The 22,054-nt window shown below is 38.0% G+C and overlaps 1 protein-coding gene across 2 annotated transcripts in view; it reads left to right on the top strand.

Annotated features, from left to right (window-relative positions):
- Positions 1 to 22,054, top strand: part of srgap3 (SLIT-ROBO Rho GTPase activating protein 3) — a 140,076-nt gene that overhangs the window by 40,390 nt on the left and 77,632 nt on the right. For both annotated transcript variants that reach the window (XM_047158559.2, XM_017480461.3), the window contains exon 2: positions 6,584 to 6,779. In XM_047158559.2, the coding sequence (XP_047014515.1) occupies positions 6,584 to 6,779 (196 nt within the window). The remainder of the gene's footprint in view (positions 1 to 6,583; positions 6,780 to 22,054) is intronic.

Below are 22,054 nucleotides of genomic sequence, written 5' to 3'. Positions count from 1 at the left end.
AGAAATACTGTGTGGGAGGTACACGCGGTGTAATTGCAGCTTTGCTTAATCAGACCACAGTATGAGGTGGAAATCCCTTAAATTAAAGGTTAAGCATATGGCCTATGTCTAATTAAACAAGCTTTTATGTATTTTTGGCGTTTTGGCTCCACCTTCTTCCTTTCCTGTATATACCATGTCTTATTCATAAGCATATGTTTGCCCAGAGAACGAGACACAATTTTTCATTGGAATTAGATGATGTCCTTTTTGTAATATAAATGAATACATCATATTACAAATTATTATTATTATGTTTCTTATTATTGTGTAGATCCTGTGACACTTTGCAATGCTGCTAGTGTATATTGTAATGCAACCATTTTGTAGTTCTTTACAGAATTTGGAAGCATTTGTGTATTTGTGAAGTCTGAAACTTACAGCACTATTGCTATTCTTCTAAAAACTAGAACTGCTATGAGTTCCAGGCATGAAATGGAGTGACTGTAGTGTGTATGGGATCCTCTGTTCTGAATAACTCTGTGATTGCTCATGCACATGGTCTCTGCAAGACATTCAGGGCTCACTTACAATGTGACCTAATTTTCTCAAACCCCTCCGCGAGTCCTCGGCTGTTGGCGGTTTTGAAGTCATCACTTTATAAGAGCATTTTCAAAGTCCTTCCTGCCATTCATGCGAAACTATGTCAGATGGTTCAGGGTGGTTCCTCTGGGCTCTGTTGTTTTGTCATTGAATGCATGCAGAGAACAGTGAAAGAAATGGTGAGCAAAAGACAAAAAAAACCCCAGACAAAATGTACAAGAAGTCTTGGAATGTTGAAAAGAATGACATCTCCGGAGCTGTGGATTGTTAGAGTTTTTCAGTATGTGTGGTATCTGAAAAGGGGCCAAATGTGTGTAAGACCTAAAGGCTAAAACTCTCTGCATCTAAAGGAACGGTCTAGATTTCAGTGGTTAACCTAAGATTGGGGAGTGCTACATAAGCAATGGCTAGCCAGCACAAAGAAACAAAGGAATATAAAACACCCTTCCCTCTCAGCTTTAGGGCTGTGTTTACCTTTGAACAAAACGGCTAGTTCTCTGTCATCACAAATAGCTCTCATTTGTGCAGTGTTTGAATGTCTAGTATCCAGTTTTTGTGTTTCCTTTGTGAATCCTTTGTAATTGCCTGGATTTTTTGCTTTAATGTGCTCTGTTCTTTATCCAAGTTATAATAAAAGACAGACACATTCTTCATATACTTAGAACACACATACAATTGTACTTTTAATGTCTTTATGGAACATATTGGTTAATCATTTACAGTGAAGGATGAACAAAGCATGTGAACTCGTGTAATTAATCTATAATTACTTAAAACTAGTAGAACCTCCTTTAGCAGCATTAACGTCCACAAAACATTACATGTAGCTGCTGATCTGACTCACACAACAGTGAGGAGGAATGTTTGACCATTCCTTGCTGAAAAACTGGTTCCTTCATTAGTTCTGTTTTTCCATGAATAGCTTCCTACAGGTCATATTACAGTATCGCAATTGGGTTAAGGTCTTGACACAACATTCATTTAAACCTTTTTTTCTTTGTTTTAATTTGGTCTTGGCCAACTTTTTTGTTAAGTTGTCCAGCTCTCCTCTATCATACAACAGCTACTAACTGCGTCAGATGAAGACTAATATATGCATAGCATAAAGCCAACCAACTGGTTATGCAGCATCACAGGGCAGCGTAACACTATGAGGAAAGCTCTATCTGATCTCTTCCACATACATGAGCTGTCCACACTCAGAGGCAGCAAAGCAGTCACAAACCTGTTTAGTAGCATTGAGATCAGGGCTCTAGGCAGGCCACTTGTGTTCTTCCACTCCAACTTCGGTAAACCATGGCTGTGTCCGAATATCCCTACTACCCTGCTACACAGTAGGCAAAAAGCAGTACACCAAAGGAGTAGTCTATCCGAATTATCAGTATTCATAAATCTGTAGGCGAGAAATACCCAGATGACCTGCTGCTTCCACAGAGATTCTGCAGTATAGAACCACTGAATACTGTAGATCCTGTACTGTCCCATAATGCAACGGAACTGGGGTGAAGAGCTGTCAGAATCCGTATTGCAGGGTACGTCCGGATTGCATTCATGCTTACCACTTATACTGATCAGTACATACTGTACTGCAGTAGGTATTGAATCGAATGCAGTAAGTACAGTCACAGTATGCGATTTTGGAAGCAGCCCATGTCTTTATCGAGCTTTCGTTGTGCACAGCGGCATTGTCATTTTGGAACAGGTTTGGGCCCTTTAGTTCCAGTGAAGGGAAATTGTAATGCTCCAGCATACAAAGACATCCTTTACAATAGGCTCACATATGGATGTGATCATCAGGTGTCAACAAACTTTTGGACATATAGTGTATCTCCACCATGTGTTACAGCTGGGATGAGGTTTACATTAGAGATGCACCAATGTATCGGCCGATAATCGGTATCGACCTATAAAGGCTTTTTTTCCCGCTATCGGCTATCGGCCGATAGTTTAAAAACATCCGCTGATCAGGGCCGATTATATCCTGTCGATAAAAAGAGGGCGGGAAAACACATAGATTTTGTAAAGATGATGTCTCTTGTGTGGAATGATTGCAAAATGCGGTTTGTAAGCTCTGTAAGCTCTGCACTACTAAAAAATTTACACAGCAGAAGTAGCAGCAGTGAAACGAGAGTATCGGTGCCTCTCTAGTTTATATATTGGTAATGGAAGGATACTAGGGGCTTTAAGCAGCAGCTGCGAATGGAACGGCTATGGCGACCGGAAGTAAACTGTTACACCACCGTAGCCGAGAACGTAAAAAACATTAAGCAACCATAAACGAGACGGCGCAACGCAGCATGCAGTCATGTATTGAAATATAAAATGTCATTTAAAAAAGCAAGAGAATGATTGCTTTTGGCTTTAAATATTAATCTATTGTCATAAGAAGAGTTTTTCCTCTTGTATGATGCCAATAAGTCGAAAAACTTATATTTACCGTGTAAGCAATACAGTACTTGCCTTTTAATCTTAATTACATGGAGGAAGAAGAATGCCTAAGTGAATTTCGTGTCAGAAAATTAAAATTAACTTAAGTTTAAAACATATCAACACAGATTAAATAAAAGACTAATGGTACAATTGTATACTGATGAAATTACAATGTCATATACCATAAAACATAACATTTTCTTGCCTAATCAGTCACGTTGTAACGACTACGGCAAACCAGCTATTCTCCCGTAGTAGACGGTTACAGTAGAACGTCACGAAGTAGCAGTTAAAGTCGTGCATGCGCAATAAAACGTCAGAATGCCGTTACCGTTCCATTCGCAGCTGTTGCATAAAGTCCCTACTATCGAGGAAACTACTGCATTCCAAAGAAAAAAAAGCATTGCTGCTGCATGTTTGAAGTTTGAAAAAGACCACCTGGATGTTCCTCTTGGATAATGTTCTGTGAACAGATGGAGTCAGAAGCTGAACATATTTTTGTTCAGGTTTGGAAATAAAGGGGTACTGCGCATCAACACTGAAACCTCAGACCAGCTATGAAGCATATTATTGGGCAAACCGTGTTTGTGTATTACTATAATGACTTGGATGAAGATCAAGAAGCAGATTTAATGAGTAATTAATGCAGGTAATTCCAAAGGCTTCTCTTTTGTGCACGCACCAAAAAATGACAGTAGAGGTAGACCAGTTTGCAGGATTTTGAAGGTGGAAATCTCTTCATGTCCTTCAGCCTGAGCAGAGATTCTCAATAAAAGAAATGTGTTGCAGTGCACTGTCTTTGTAACGTGATATCACTCAAATAAGTCACATGTACAGTATTCCAGCTCCATGATATATACCATTTCACCTGGAAATATAGGATGTTTTTGTCATTTTACAGTACAAAAATATAAGCACAGTATTGTAGCTGACCTTTTGGTAAACCTTTCCAGAGCAGCGTGGTGGTGCAAGGTGTCCTCCAACCTATCAGAACATTCCTACTTGTACTTAAAATTTTCTCTACATGTGAATGAGAGTGCATGGTGCCTTGCGATGACATCAAGGGTATATTCCGGCCTCATTCCCAGTGCTGTTGGGATATGGTCCGGATCCACCGTGATCCTGAATTCAGTGGTTACTGAAGATGAATGCATAATGAAAGTGTGAACTTTCAGAAAGTGTTCTAAAGTAAGGATTAATTTATTTTTCTAGGTGCATTTTCCCCATTTAGCCTTAACCTTAGAGGCAGAAGAATGACACAATCACTGAAGAATGACTGAAGAATCTGTAGTGCTTCTTGAAGCTGTATTACAAAGCCACTTTAAAATGAGTCATGAACGAATTTATTCTTTGACAGCAGCTACAGGGACGTGACTTGCTGTTATAGAATGTACTGATGTTAGCTTCCCCTGTGGCCTTGATTTTCTGGAATAATAAAACAGAGCTACACGGTATAGGTCTATTGAATGCTGGTCATCGAAGCGTGACGAGTGTTTCTGTAGATGGCTTGATGAATTTACAACACCCAGCAGAAATAAATAAATAGATGAATAAATAAACAAACAAACATTGCAGGCTAATATTTATTTGTGTGACGTCCAGGACAGTGCTTGACCAGCCTAGAGAACAATCATAAATGATTCATTAAAAACCCTGCTCTCTTTGTTGTAACATGCTGTAGTTTTGTTGTGACAAGAGCTCTGTTGTGACACAGAAACTTTAAGGAATTCATTTAAAAGGTCACACAAACGACTAACTTCTATTTTGTTATGCCTGTATAAAGCATTATAACTCTTAAGCTTTACATTTACAGACTTTATACACCAAACCTTTAAAAACAGCCGTGAAAATAATAGTAGTCTACACTACGACTGGGAGAAATCTCTTGACAGTCTTGTTCATAAGTTTATCTAAAACATAGCGCCTATAAAAAAGGTTTTAAATCCATTTGAAATATGGATTCAATGCATAATTTGAAAGAGGTGTGTGCACCATTTTCATAGAGGAATGCACTCTACTTGCTTCACTACCTCCAAGCTATAATCATACAGGAAGCCAGAGATAAGTGGAGCTCAGAAATGTTCAAAGTTTGGAACTGTTTCATTAAAATTATTCATTTAAGTGCAATAGCTCCAGCTGTTTTACACTGGTGAGACTTGTTGTTGGGTTTTAATTAAAACACAGTGCATTGACCCAAGCTGAAGAAACTCCTGCTGAGAGCTGCAAACACTGTGTAATTTCTTTTTTGTGTCATGCTTTCCTATGTGATACAAATACGTGCTATCATGCTAATCGTGTAACTTTTCTTTCTTTCTTTCTTTTCTTCTTCTTCTTCTTTTTTTTTTTTGAACATTTTTAACATGTTTATTTTCAGATTGATTGAAAGTGTTTTTCATAATCACATGACTGTGGAGAAGGAATGGAACACTGTTTAACCATCAAGCATTTAATAGAAATCATTAGTGATATGCAGCAGTGTAGTGTAGTGGCTTTCAGCTGTTAAAATAAAAAAAAAATTAGCACAATCAGCAACTGATGGCAATTAATAGTTAACAGACTATAGTCTGTATTCTTTCAGCCAGTAGATAATAATTTGAAAAGTACCACATGTTGGACAGCTGCTGCCAAAGGACATTGCTAGTGTTACATTTTTCTCAGCAAGAACACACATCATGCCAAGCATTTAAAAAAAAAGTGTTCTCGGGACATAGGAATGCTATACATTCCACTATATGATGATTCCACCATAGATGTGTAGACACAGTGGGGGCACGGTTAGTGATTAGCACGTTTGCCTCGCGCCTCCAGGGTTGGGGGTTCGATTCTGCCTCTGCGCTGTGTGCGTGGAGTTTGCATGTTCTCCCCGTGCATTGGGGGTTTCCTCTGGGTACTCCGGCTTCGTCCCTGAGTCCAAAGACATGCGTTGTCGGCTGCTTGGTGTTTCCAGATTGTCTGTAGTATGTGAATGGGTGTATGATTGTGCCAGGGTGTACCCCACCTTGGGATAAGCTTGGGATTCCCTGGGATAGACTCCCTGCAACTCTGTGTAGCATAAATTTTTAAAATATTATTTATTATTTTTGAGTAAGTAAAATTGCATGTGCACTGCCCAGTCCCATGTTTTGATTGCCTGGAAATCTAACTGATTGGATATAAAATTCATATCTAACATAATGTAGTATGGCAAGTTAGTGCATTAATAAAAACAAAGAGAAACTGTAAGATTATGAATTCCTGGTGTTGGGATGACAGTATAGTCATGTTCTTTATCATCTCCTGAGGCAGTTTTTGATGTAGCACAACACGTTTGTGACCTCATTAAAAAAAATGTCTTGACTGTTAAGTAAGAGCATTATTTAAGTCTGGTAAAGAAAATTTAAAAAAATAATAGCCCAGACACAGAAAAGTGATTTGTCCACCCCTGCAGTAATAAAAAGTATATATTTTTTGCCCCATGGAAAAGATTTTTCTTTTTCATTTGCAAGCTTGTAAAGGTTACACGTACAACCATTTAGTTCATTTTCAGGAGTTCATGCTTTCTAACGTGGTCTTGTGTTTGTCTCTGTGTTAGAGATCCGTAATCAGCTGGTGGAGCAGTTTAAGTGTCTGGAGCAACAGTCGGAATCTCGGATCCAGCTGCTGCAGGACCTGCAGGAGTTTTTCCGCCGCAAAGCTGAGATTCAGCTGGAGTATTCCCGTAGCCTGGAGAAACTAGCTGAGCGGTTCTCGTCCAAGATTCGCTCCTCCAGAGAACACCAGCAGTTCAAGTAAGCCAAGGGAAAGAGGGAGGTGTGTGTGTGTGTGTGTGTGTTAGAGTTTTTTAAGTGTGCTGATTTATGTGTTTGTCTATGGGTCTATGTGGATGAACATTAGGAAACGTTGCAGTGGATAGACCTGCCACAATTATTATACAATCGTAATTATTTGAGCTGATCTTTATTAACCATTATTTCTGTAGTCATATGATTTACGTAGTCAAGAATAAATGCTTCAGCGAACAACATAATAATATAATCAAATTGCTATATATTTTGTTATTTCTCGTTTCTCATGAAACGTGTTGTTTAGTCACTATTACTAAAAAACAAAAGGCAAAGATATGGCCTGTTTTTGTTATTCATTTGCAGAATTTCTCTTATAGCACAGTGTATACTGTTCCTTTTTTTGCATCTTAATAATTGGTTTACATATTTAAATTATGGCCTCCTGTCTTCCCTTTAACTTTTTTTTTTTCATCTGAAAGGCAGCCAGTAATATTAAAGTGCTTAAATATATGTTCAGTGTGGATAAATAGCTGCTTTGCATAAGGTTTAAAGAGACAGTTTTGTTAATTATAATTATAATAATTTATATTATTCATATTCTGTAAATTTATATTTATAATTATAATTATGTACATGTCAATTAATCAGAAAAGATTTTATAATTGTTATAGGCTTAGCGGTGTTCTGTGGGTGTGTGTGGGTTGTTGTTAATCTTACTTTCCTATATTTTGTGCTTACATGTATTTATAATAGTAATGCATTGAAATGAAAACTTTTGGCTGAAAGGATATTTTAGGAATCACTGGGCGTAATATCGAACACCAAATAACAAATTCCAAGTAGAAGGATTTTTAAAAAAAATTATTTCCAGCGATTTGCTTTTTTGTTTTTGTTTTTGTATCATTGTAAAAAGGAGAGCAATTTTACTTCTTTCAATTTAGTTTCTTTTAAGTGAAACTGTATGATAAGCCTACAATGAATTGGTCATTCTTAATTTAAACTATTCAGTAAGACATTCATTATCACTGCTTTCTTTGTCCCTGTTTGGATGTTGAATAAGAATAACAGTGTTGCCATAGATGTTTATCACAGTGTGTGTAGCGTGAGTAGACCCTGCATTAGGAGTCACCTTCTATTCTTGTTCTGGCTGACCTAATATTTGATATATTAAAAATAATCGATTAAAGAGGTGAATTTCATTTTGAATGTGCACTTGCACTTGCACAGTAACTGTCACTACTGACTGAAGCAGCGTTCTGAACTTTGTACAGAAAGTGAAAGCACTGCAGCAATCAGGAACACAGCTCCAGTTTCTTACGTAGATGGCAACCATAGGCTTGCACCCACATGGTGGTTCTATTGTCCTGTCCACAGCCTGTTCATTGGTGTATTGTGCACCCATGGTGGATAATTTAAATCAGTATATAGTTTAAATACCAACAAGCTCTAGGGATGGCTACAGGGACTGTAAATAAATCTTTGTTAATGCTATAGCCATATCCATGGAAATAAAAGTCACCAAGCAACACAAAGTACAAGTCCAACACAAAGGCAGAACGGAACATTTAATAATGTATGATGAATACAAAAATGTCATTTCAAAAGCAAGAGAACTGCTTTATTCTTCTGAACGTAAATACGTTTTTTAGATGAATTGGCCAGTGCCTTTGGAAATATGCTTTGATTCCATTGAAAGTGTCTTTATCCAGTGTAAATCGACTTTTTCATTGAACATGTAAAATTAACTCACCAAGGCAGCCAATCACATTTGTGCATGTGCAAAATACACTATATGGCCAAATGTTTGTAGAAACCTGACCATCACACCCATATATGGGCCTTCCCCATACCTCCCAATGCACAAAGTGAGCTCCATGAAGACATGGTTTGCCAAGGTTGGTGTGTGGAAGAACTCAAGTGGCCTACACAGAGCACTGACCTCAACCACACTGAACAGCTTTGGGATAAACTGTAACACTGACTGCACCCCAAGCCTCCTTGCTTGACATCAGTGTCTGACCTCACTAATGCTCTTGTGGCTGAATGAGTAAAACCCCATAACAACACTCCAAAATCTAGTGGAAAACCTTCCCAGAAGAGTGGAGGTTATTATAATAGCAAAGGGAGGACTAATTCTGGAATGGGATGTTCAAAAAGTACATATGAGTGTTATGGTCAGGTGTCCACAAACATTTGGCCATTGAGTGTAGCTCTAGAATCTTAGTTTCAGCTGAATATATTCAGTTGAATATTTGGTGCATTTCTTGTGTGTGGATGAGACTTTGGAGATGTTGTGATTAGCTGTCGTGATATGACAAAAGTATCTTATCACTATATTTAATGACATTTCTATGATACACAATATGCATCGTGATGTATCCTTCAAATATAGGACTGACCGCATCAACATAATTAAGATTTTATTTGAGAGTGCTGGGATTTGAACTCACGATTTTCTAATCAGTAGTCCGACATCTTAACCATTGAGCTACTAATTTTCACGTACCCTCATGTTACCCAGCCTTAGAGATGCTTTGTGAGCATGCTTTTTCACTGCACACATGTGGTCAGATTTGTAAGTAAATAATGTGGTGCATTTGTGTGTCGCTGTATTTATTCAGCGTGTGTATATGTGGGGGTTTCCTTTGCTATTCATTTCAGACTATTTTTTCTCCTCTGTTGTCTCTGTGCTGCACCCACTGTCTGTGCTGTTGTTATCAGAGCAGAAATAGCTTCTGGAGAATTTTAGAGCTCTCCGATTTTTTGCCGCTGGATACAGACGCCCTTCCACCTGCATAGTACTAGACAAGTTTCTAAGCTGTACCATATTCACAGGCCTAAGGATTTTATCTCCACTTCATTTGAACAAAAATGGAACCGTTAATTGAACAGGCTCTCTTTCCTGTTTCCCTCGCTGTCAAAGAAGTGCCTCATCAAAGCTGTTAGCTAAAAACAGAACAACTGGAGCACATCACTTTGCATGTGAGCTGCTGCTTCTGCATATTTAATCTATAAGCAATACTCTGCTCAGTGCCATTCAGCCAGTGATGGATTCCTGGCCCTCAGCAGCTCACACAGCTTTGTATGAAGGATTGTACTAATAAATTGCAAGCTCTTGTCTGTGAATGAGACAGCCACATGCACAGATTCAGCTTTTAATCAGTCTTGCAGAATTAGTGACTTTGACTTTGGAAAAACAAAGCCAAGCAACAAATCTAACAACTTTCTGAGCAGCATTTGTGACTGTCTTGCACTCGATGCTTCTTTCCAGTTGCTGGTTATATGAATTGAGAGAGAGCAGGTTTGATTGACTTACCACCATTGTGTAAAGCCTTACTGAGTTGCCATTGCGGTAACTTACAGGATGTTCCCATCAACCAATCACTAATCTCCACTGTTTCCCATCAACCAATCACTGATCTCCACTGTTTCCCATCAATCAATCACTAATCTCCACTGTTTCCCATCAACCAATCACTGATCTCCACTGTTTCCCATCAATCAATCACTAATCTCCACTGTTTCCCATCAACCAATCACTGATCTCCACTGTTTCCCATCAATCAATCACTGATCTGGACTGTTTCCCATTAACTAATCACTGATCTGCACTGTTTCCCATCAACTAATCAATGATCTCCACTGTTTCCCATCAACCAATCACTGATCTTCACTGTTTCCCATCAACCAATCACTAATCTCCACTGTTTCCCATCAACCAATCACTGATCTCCACTGTTTCCCATTAACTAATCACTGATCTCCACTGTTTCCCGTCAATCAATCACTGATCTCCACTGTTTCCCATCAATCAATCACTGATTTCCACTGTTTCCCATCAACTAATTAATGATCTCCACTGTTTCCCATCAATCAATCACTGATCTGCACTGTTTCCCATTAACTATTCACTGATCTGCACTGTTTCCCATCAACTAATCAATGATCTCCACTGTTTCCCATCAACCAATCACTGATCTCCACTGTTTCCCATCAACCAATCACTGATCTCTACTGTTTCCCATCAACCAATCACTGATCTGCACTGTTTCCCATTAACTAATCACTGATCTGCACTGTTTCCCATCAACTAATCAATGATCTCCACTGTTTCCCATCAACCAATCACTGATCTCCACTGTTTCCCATCAACCAATCACTGATTTCCACTGTTTCCCATCAACTAATTAATGATCTCCACTGTTTCCCATCAATCAATCACTGATCTGCACTGTTTCCCATTAACTATTCACTGATCTGCACTGTTTCCCATCAACTAATCAATGATCTCCACTGTTTCCCATCAACCAATCACTGATCTCCACTGTTTCCCATCAACCAATCACTGATCTCCACTGTTTCCCATCAACCAATCACTGATCTCCACTGTTTCCCATCAACCAATCACTGATCTGCACTGTTTCCCATTAACTAATCACTGATCTGCACTGTTTCCCATCAACTAATCAATGATCTCCACTGTTTCCCATCAACCAATCACTAATCTCCACTGTTTCCCATCAACCAATCACTGATTTCCACTGTTTCCCATCAACTAATTAATGATCTCCACTGTTTCCCATCAATCAATCACTGATCTGCACTGTTTCCCATTAACTATTCACTGATCTGCACTGTTTCCCATCAACTAATCAATGATCTCCACTGTTTCCCATCAACCAATCACTGATCTCCACTGTTTCCCATCAACCAATCACTGATCTCCACTGTTTCCCATCAACCAATCACTGATCTGCACTGTTTCCCATTAACTAATCACTGATCTGCACTGTTTCCCATCAACTAATCAATGATCTCCACTGTTTCCCATCAACCAATCACTGATCTCCACTGTTTCCCATCAACCAATCACTAATCTCCACTGTTTCCCATCAACCAATCACTGATCTCCACTGTTTCCCATTAACTAATCACTGATCTCTACTGTTTCCCATCAACTGATCTCTATTGTTTCGTAATGAACAGTCACTGAACACCATTGTTCCTAATCACACATAACCATCAATATCACTTCATTTCTTATGCATTCTTGATCATTATAGTATTTTCTTACTGTATGATGTTATGCATTGCACTGCTGCTACATGATTGGCTGATTGGATAACTGCATAAATGGACAGGTGTACACGTGTTCATATTAAAGTGGACTATGAGTGTATGTAAATATTTAGTCTGTGGTGCCATGAACAAAGACTTATTTTTTAAGTAATAAGTTCTCTATTTTATTATGATAAAACTATTATTCTGTTCTTTTCTATTCTGTTTTATTCTTTTAAAAGTCCTGTTCGATGCTATGTTTGGTTTTATTCTATTCTGGTCTATTATATATGATCTATTCTATTCTGTTATGCTCTTTTCTTTTCTATGCTTTTCTTTTCTATTCTTTTATATTATATTCTATATTCCACTTTCTGCTTCCTTCTTCATCTATCAGGTTTTATGTAAATACTTATGATAATTCAACAAACATGCAAATTAATGTCATCTAATGACTTTTTAAGCATGCGTTAGCTACTTTCGTACTTTCCCTCGCAGCGCTGCTTTTAAAAGTCTTGCTATTGTTCAAAAAGGAAGGCAAAAAGAGAAGTTATTAGATGACTCAGTGAAGCGGTTCTGTAAGGAACAGTACGCAGCTGGGTGTATGTGTGCTGGGGTGCAGTGATTTTGCAGATAAGATAGTCAGTAAATCCAGCAGCTTTAAGCACACGTGTGCATGCATGTATGATTTCCAATGGCTGTGTGTGTGTGTGTGTGTGTGTGTGTGTGTGTGTGTGTGTGTGTGTGTGTGTGTGTCTGTGTGTGTGTGTGTGAGCCTTGCTGAGGCCTATTGCAATAGCAGCAGGCTTGTTGTGTGTAATTAAGGCCAGCTGTAGGAGAGTTGTGTGCTCCCTCAGCCCGCCTGTAACCCTGCAGTCAACAACGAGGGGAAACTTGGCCAGCCTCTACAGCCCTCAGCCTGAACCTTCAACAATTTTGCTGTTGTTTTGTCTTTTTCTGCAGTTCTCTTTTTTGGCATCAGCACTTTCCATTTCATTCTCCTTGTTTATTTGTGTCATTCTTGATCTTTGTGTCTAGTTTATTACTTACAACTATTTATTTGCATCTTCTGGTACTGCATATGAGCCATACTAAAAGATTTACATTATATAGTCCTAACCAATGTTGAAAATGTGTGAGACCCCAATATGATGACAGTTTTTGTGATTTTATTTATTTTGTCCTGGATCACCTTGTACACAAACATGACTTCATACCAAACCATACATCAAACCGGACAGATGACATTCCCCTACACTACAACTTTCCGTTCTTTTCGCAGACAAATGTGTCTGAATTCTTACTCGCACACTATGTATTTGATATAGAGATAGCTAGCTAAACTACACACTATATGACAAGAGATGCAAATACAAAGAATCAAAATACATTTTGTTTGTTTGTTTTATTTTTAACAAATACACGATTAAAAGAAATTTGGTCAGTGTTATCCTAAAATGCTGACTCCATAATATTCTACTTAAAAAAAAAATACAGGACTTGTATTTACTTATGTAAATAAATTTGTATTTACTATACTTGTAATGTGAAATTGCATGCAATTATTCAGACTATTTTTGCACATCAAGCTACAAAGGTCATTTATAACCAAAATGTTTGGACCAGCCTTAATTAGATGACCTAAGGTATACCATGGAATCTTAAACACTCAAATGCCTTTGAATATGTAATTGTAATGAAAATTCAAGACAATTTTAATTCTAGAAAACGGTGTGGTGTTTAAATAATAAACATGTTCTCACAATCCTTTTTTTGGGTAAGGGTCTAACAGCATGACATATCTTGGCTTAGCAATATTTTCCCACTCTTCCTTGCAAAAACATTCTAGAGCTGACAAATTGTAAGGGCATATCCTATACACAGCCAACTTCAGGACACCCCACAGATTTTAAGTTGGATTCAGGGCTGGGTTCTAGCTAGATCATTCAAAAACATTGATCTTCTTTTTGTTAAGCCATTTGTTTGTTGATTTGGATGTATGCTTTGGGTTTTTGTTGTGCTGAAAGCTGAAATTCCATTTCATCCTCAGCTTACTAGCAGATACCTGAAGGTTTAGCGCTTAAATCGACTGGTATTTGTAGCTATTCATAATTCCCTCAAAATTGATAAAACCCACAGTTCCTTCTGAAGAAAAGCAGCCCCAAAGCATGATGCTGCCACCACCATGCTTCATCGTAGGTATGGTGTTCTTTTGGTGATATGCTTTTTTTTCTTTCACCAAACATACCGTGTGTAATTATGGAATTATTCTACCTTTTGGAATTGATATTACAATAGATATGTGAAGAATTTGAGAGATTGTTGTCACATGCACAGAGTAATCAGTACTTGTCAGATATTCTTGCAGCTCCTTGTGTTGCCGTAGGTCTCTTGGCAGCCTCCCTGGTAAGTTTTTGTCTTGTCTTTTTGGAGGGACATCCTGTTCTTGGTGATGTCAGTGTGGTTATACATTTTCTCTATTTGTGGATGATGGTCTTCACAGTGTTCCATGGTATATCTGTTGTTTTTGAAATTCTTTTATACCGCTCTCCTGATTGATTCCTTTCGACAAGTGAGATAATATGCATGCTTAGTAAGCGTTTTGCGGACCATTTCTTCAGGAGTCAGATGAAACGAAGAAGATGTCAAGAAAATCCTACAGAAACAGCTGGTCTTTATTTACAGAATAATTTCAGTGATGACAGCTGTATCACAATTACTTTTGAACATGAGATTGAATATGATTGCTTCATGCTGAACACAGACACATGCCCAATTATAAATGGGTGTGCACACTTACACAACCAGAGTATTGTAACTTTTTTTTTTTTTTCCATAAAATGTTTCTGATTATTTTTCACTTCATTTTTTATATGCTGTAATTTCACATTGAGGGTGGAAAAAAGTTCTGACTTTGACTTTATTTAAAAATAACTCTGACTTTATCTTGATTTAAAAAAACATTTTTGCACAAAAAACCTGCCATTTTAACAGGGGTGTGTAGATTTTTTATATCAATTGTACATCATAGATATCATGTTTCGCTGAACTGAGAAGCAGCAACTATGAATCCTTGCTTGTTGCACCAACACACACACACACACACACACACACACACACACACACACACACACACACACACACACACACACACACACACACACACACACACACACACAATGTTTTATGCATCTCAACATTTAAAGGATGATCAGGCTGCTTTATACTTTATACATATTACAAAGCCAACCGTAATAATGTAATGATAATCATGATAATGTAGTGATAATCTCCAGATATTTAGCATGACAAGATTAAAGTTTGGATTAAAGAAGGTGACACTCAGAAAGAGATGATTTCATTTTTCACCCTCCGTGGTTCATGCACAAATCATGCACAGCTACTACAAATGTTTGTTCTATCTGTGGAAGTACGCAGATCATATGCAAATTATAATTTTAAATACATTCATAATACTATTCTAATTTATTATAATTTTAAGTCCTTTTTAAAAAAAAGGAATTTGACAGCCCTAATGCTGTACTTCATTAATGCAGCATTTCACAGTTCTTCTCCTGGATTATTTATACTGCACATTGTAGGTTTTTCCCAGCTCTCACACATATTAATCAACTCATCAGCTAATTAACAACATTTTAAACACTGACTTTAAAATGAGTGTATTAAAGCAGGGAACACGAGTTGTGCAGTGGTATTATGCTATTATAGTATTGCCTTGTGTCTTGTCTTGTTTGCAGTGTACTGTAGTGCAAGCCTAATTTGCACTCCATGTTGTCTGGGGTTTATCTTGTGCCTCAATGTTGTCAATTTCTTCTAATATACTGCACCACAGCCACAGAGAATGTTATTTCATTCTGTTGTATATGTGTATATGGCTAGAACACAATAGACAATAAAGCTCTGAACTCTACTTTTCTACTGTACACAGTACAGTTTATGAGATACCTACAGTTCAGTAGTGCTGACGGGCAGAGTGTGTTATTGCACGTCATATTTTATTAGTGACCAGACCCAGGCACGCTCATACAGGAAGTTGAGCTCTTTATTAAACAATGGGAATTTATAGTGACTGATGAGCTGAGAGAGCCCAGTAAGAGTATTTCACACAAGCATGCACACACATGAGATAAACAAACAGGCTGAACTTAGAAAGCCTTGCCTTGATATTCCAAAACATTTAATATCATTATAACCCCAAGCCTTAAAGCTAACACAAAACAAGAAGTAGTGAATACAACCCCTCTATCATATCGCTCAACAATCAATCAGTATAAAGTTCCTCAGACATAAATGCAAATCAAATGCAAATGATGTGTGTCATTTGATCTGCAGTCTGAATTTAACCCACTGCAGCAGTGTTTAATCTGCAGTTTGAACCAAACCACAGCAACAACGTTTGAACTATGGCACGCCTCTGCAGGCATCCTCTTCTTTCTTCTGTCACTGGTACATATCTCTGGTCTCCAACCTTCACACACTGCCAGGCGTACAGAGCATGTGCCAAAATTGTTGTAGAGACTCCCATCATTCACTTTGTTCTCTGGTGTGTGACAGTGTCGTGTGTGAGAGAGAGAGGGAGAGAGAGAGAGAGATGTAGTGTTTGCAGCATCAGACAGAATATAATACTTGTTGGTCAGTGTCCATCCTCCACTCCATCCTCTCCTCTTTAAAATTTGTCTGGGCTAGACCCTGTGTCTTCAGCTGGAAGCTATCAAACATTTCTGGCCTCATTTTCTCTCTCTCTCTCTCTCTCTGTGTGTGTGTGTGTGTGTGTATGTGTGTGTGTGTGTGTGTGTGTGTGTGTGTGTGTGTGTGTGTGTGTGTGTGTGTGTGTGTGTGTAGAAAAAGGGAACCTATGTAAGATAAGCAAATAACAGTCAAAGCGTTTCCAAGCTCAGTTAAATGGCTGGACATGCAGTAACGTCAGAGTGCATGTGCCCTTGTCACTGATTTGGTCTTTGTTTCTCTTCACTTTAAGCGGATAAACTCGAGCAAGCTACATGAGACTGGATTAGCTGCCTTATGGTAAAGCTCTGTTAAGCCCGCAGAATTGTTGGGAAACGACGTGATTATATGATGGGATTGTCACTTGGTGTGGTTTAAGGAAGGCGGTTTTGATCCCGGTGCAATCTAGCTACTGGTGCGTTAGAATGGATTCAGGAAAAAAAAGCTTGTCGTCAAGCAGCGTAGAATTGGATTAGACATCTATACACATCTGTGCACATCTTCTGAGACAGATGTGCATAATAATGTTCACATGACCATTATTATGCAACATTATACAGTATTTATTTTAAACTAAGGCTGCAAATTACTGCTCAGTAGGAGGAAAGGGTATGACGTGATGATGTAATCAATAGAAATAAATAACCATATCAATTTGGGGGTATCACAGGAATCATAACACTGTAACACAGTAACACTGTTACTCACAGTAACAAGCGACTTACTGGATTTTTTACCTGATTATTTTTTCTCGTTTTTGTTGTTGCATGATGATTAATAAAATAAAAAGAAAGCACTGTTGAATTCTCGAATCTGAATGGTCGGATAGTGATGATTAATTTCGTAAAACTACACAGCTCTGACGGTAATTGCAGCTTATATCAGTGCACTTGTTCGAATCAGTCCCTCCAGGATTTTGCAGTATTGCAGAAATGAATGCAAAATCAATGAAACTGTCAAATTCGGCGGCTGTGGCTCAGGTGGTAGAGCTGGTTGTCCACTAATCGTAGGGTTGGGGGTTTGATTCCCGTCCCACATGACTCCACCTGCCAAAGTGTCCTTGGGCAAGACACTGAACCCCAAGTTGCTCCCGTTAGCAAGCCAGCGCCTTGCATGGCAGCTCTGCAACCATTGTTGTGAATGAGAAACAGTGTAAAGCACTTTGTAGAACCGCTAAGGTTAAAAAAGCGCTATATAAGTGGACCATTTACCAGACCATATGATGTCATCACAACACAGCATATGACATCATAACAGCTCATCATAATTCAGCCAAAGCCCTCTTGAATTTACTGTATGTGCGTTGAACATGAGTACAGCTAAAAGGTCTCATTTACCAACAAACATCACTACGCAAAACAATTTCATGCGATTGTAATTTTGCCAATTCAATTAGTTTTCCGCAAAAAAGCACAAAAAGCTCTGCAAATTTCATTACAAATTAATAAAGTCGCCGCATAATCAAACATTTTTGGCCGCAACAACCACAAAAAACTCTGCAATATCCTGTATGAAATCTTAAATGTTTTTGTTTCTACACTAACAGCTTACACAGTGACTTGTATGATACGTGTTCTACATAAATAGATCTTTAAAAAGTGTGTAATTATTGTTACGGTGCAGATTTCTGTGAGGAGATGTTTGTTTAGCATTTTTGGAAGGGGTCTCCAGTGTCAGGGCTTGGTAACAGCCCGAGCTAAAGTTGTAACGTGTTACATGTTCCACCATCTTCAGGATGGAGAGATTTGCGGTTTCTCAGTAGCATGACAAGCTGGGTTTATGTGACTCATTAACACATGTAAGTGATAACAGGAACTTGTTTTCGTGGATATTACACAACATGGATAAAAAACATACGTTGTGCGGTTGTTTAATAAATAGAAAAAAGTATGTCAGGCTGCATCACACCACCCCGGCACTGATCATTTTCCTGTAACAGCACACCTCACTGTGATTTATTTCGTACATTTCGCTTGTAAGTAGTGCTAGGTGTGGTTGTGTGTATGTGTGTGAGAGTGTACGGCAGACAGATGCTGGAATATTGCTCTGTTTGTTTCAGCAGTAAGGCATTTCCCCAAGCAACTTCATCTGCCTGCTCTCAGCTCCACACTTAAGACACCTGACTCAAATTACACACACACAGTCTCAAATTACACACACACACACACACACACACACACACACACACACACACACACATCTGTGCGTTTGTATGGGTGACGGTTGGTGAAATCACCTGACGTTAAAACAAGCAGCTCCATCCAAGCTCCTGTTCACCAGTTTAATAGCTAACCTGCTGCCCCCAATAACTTTCTAAACCAGGACAGAACTGGGCTAAAAACAGATCTTTGCTGCCCTTTGTTTCTCTTTGCAAAATTAGATCTTCTGCAAATGAGTTCAGTATATGAAATTCTGGGAATTTGGAACTGGGCCATGTATTCCTGTCCTGTCCAGCTGAAATGTCAGACACCAATGACAGGGAGGTGAAAAGTGATTGGTGCATAGAAGCATCACAGTTATCTCTTGAAAGATTCAGTATTAAATCGTCTATAGCCTATAGAACAAATATCACCGTATGAGCTTATGTCTTATAAATCAAAGTTCTGTTTCCTTAAGCTAAGAAAACTCAATATCACAATTTTTATTGGAAGCTATCATTAATTTTATTGGAAGCTATATTAATATTTCTTTTTAAGATAGGTAAGATAAGAAGACTTTATTGTCTGTACTGCTCTGCAAAACAATGAGATTAAAATACAATTTCCTTCAGACAACAACATAAAGCAGCAATATAAAAAAAACAGACACATAAGTATAAAATAAACTAATATTAAACAAATATAAATTAAACAAACTGGCACAGTAAGATAATAAGACATCTATGCATCAATCACTTTTATTTATTTTCCCATAGTAATGTTTTCCAATCACTGATATTTAGCTAGGTTTTACATATTTACGTGACACAAATCTTTGTAAAAATCTCTTCATACAGACTTTGTAGCACATACATAATGCACTATGTATCCAACCAAATCCCATGAATAATAATCACCTGTTTTAAATTGTTCTACTTGTATACACTAGCACTTTTAGGATACATACTGTTTAAAATTACAAATGGAAAAAAATACTACAAAAATATTAAGAATTTGCAGGAGCATTTTCACTACAAAAACAAATATTAGTAAATTATTGTGTTTTACATTAGGTGACTAAAAGTTAATAATAGGAACTTAAAGTGACTCAGATATCAACATTGGTGTTTCAGAGCTTTTTCCACCTGTCCCTTCATGTTATGGACAACAGTATGATGGTATATCTAGAAAGAAAATGCGAAAATCTTTTTGGAGATAGTTTTCATTTTTTTAGTTTGCCACTTCTAGGGAAATATTACATTTAAAAGAAAAGTTTTGTTGACTCATTGTACTAGTCTTGTGTTTGTCCAATTAAATTCTCTGTAAAACAAACATGTCCTGCCTCTATCCACGCTGCGTATTGCACTATATTAGCAGCTCGTCTGCAGCAAACGGTTCGGCAATGCATTTTTCGCCGTGTGTATTTCCACACACTTTTCCAGCTGTTCTTTGCTTGAAAAAATATTTGGAGTTCATTCTTTTGGATCTTTGTTAAAGTTGAAAGGTGCGGATGAAGGTGGTGGTGAGAAAACCTCCACAGTTGAGAAAATGCTCTTGCTAAACACTTTGCTGTTCTAGTTTGCTAAACTGCTGTCAGGAATATTTAGATTCGGCGAGGGTGTGGCATATCTTGAACTCTTTTGCCTTTTGTGTAAGTCAGTAAAGTTCCTTGAAGCTCTCAAGCTGTTTCATGGGGATTTAAAACATTTAAATGTTGATTAATTGCCTTTGAGTACCTTTGAGTTGCCATATATTTTATATATTTTTTGCTTTTCACAGGTACATACATATTGTAAAAGGAAGCACATGAGGAAGGTATGTGTAGTAAGAGATTTGGTTTGTTCTGCCATATTTCTGTCCAAGTATTTTACCATGGGATTGAGTGTTTTGTATATTTAAATGTGTCTAAATGTGCCTAAGGGTATTTGGGAAATGGGCCATAACTTGTTATCATTGGGAAGATGATTAAGCACCTAAATACACTGACTTATACAGTACTAAGCAGCAAATGGGACATTGCAAATGTGCTTTAATCAATAAACACTACACATGATATAATTTTACTCAGTGTACAACACTTATACACTATATAGCCAAAGGAAGTGGTCACCTCACCATCACAGCCAGATGTGATTGTTGAACATCCCTTTCCAACACCATGGGCATTAATATTGAGTCTGTCTCCCTTTGCTATTATAATAAGCTCCACTCTTCTAGGAAGGCTTTCTACTAGATTTTGGAGCATGGCTGTCGGGATTTGTTCTCGTTCATCCACAAGACCATTAGTGAAGTCAGGCATTGATGTTGGGTAAGGAGACCTGGCATGCAATCTACATTTCAGTTCATCCCAAAGGTGCTCAGTGTGGTTGAGGACAGGGTTCTGTTGCTGGCCACTCGAGTTCTTTGACACCAACATTGGCAAGCCATGTGTTTATCAAGCTCGTTTTGTGCACAGGGCCAGTGTCATACCGGAACAGGTTTTGGGCCTCTTAGTTCCAGTGAAGGGATTTGTAATGCTACAGCATAGAAAGACATCCTATACAGTTGTGTGCTCCCAACGTTGTAGTAAGAGTTTGGGGAAGAACCACATATGGGTGTGATGGTCTAGTAACATCTGGCCAAACAGTGTATGTGTGGATTATATATATTTTTTTTCTGCTTTTCATTCTCCATCCAACTGTAATCTGTTGTACATTTTTTTTCTTCTCCAACTTTTGTTCCCTACACTGGAGTATCATGTGTATCATGTTCTCAAAATGTGGAAGGAGAAGCAGGAAGTAGATAGAGAAAGTCACTGCACAACTGTAAAAAAAAAAAAAAGAAAAAGAAAAAAAAAAGAGACTCTTTTGCTCAGTTGAGTTGTCGAGTTGTAGCCTGAGGCTCAGAACTGACAGTGACCTAGTTCTGAACTGAACTACACATTCACAGTGAAGAAAAAAGAAATCTCATCTTGTGCCTATTTGTGATAACTTCTGAAAAAAATCTCTGTTGCTTAATCCTTAAAGTTTTGGTGTTCAGTTCTGACATTGTGACTGCAGTGAGTGCAAGGGCTTATATACAATTTACACTTCAGTATACTTACCTATTGTCATGGATTGGAAAATTATAGCATTGCCCCTGTAAAGTTAAATGTCGTAGTTAAATTAAATGTTTATGTCTGGGTTTGTTGAACAGTATTTTTAACATTACAGTGAAGCAAAACACTTCCTTAACTAGCAGTTAACTGCCATGGTGTCTCTAAAATGCAAACAAGTTAAACTGTGCACAGAGAGCTACACTATGGCCAAAAGTATGTGGACATGTGACCATCACACCCATATGTGGGCCTTCCATTCT

The sequence above is a fragment of the Ictalurus punctatus genome, chromosome 11 (genome assembly GCF_001660625.3).
Source record: "Ictalurus punctatus breed USDA103 chromosome 11, Coco_2.0, whole genome shotgun sequence".
Lineage (NCBI taxonomy): Eukaryota > Metazoa > Chordata > Actinopteri > Siluriformes > Ictaluridae > Ictalurus > Ictalurus punctatus.
The sequence above is the reverse complement of the archived record's forward strand: the minus strand, read 5'-3'. Positions and strand labels throughout refer to the sequence as shown.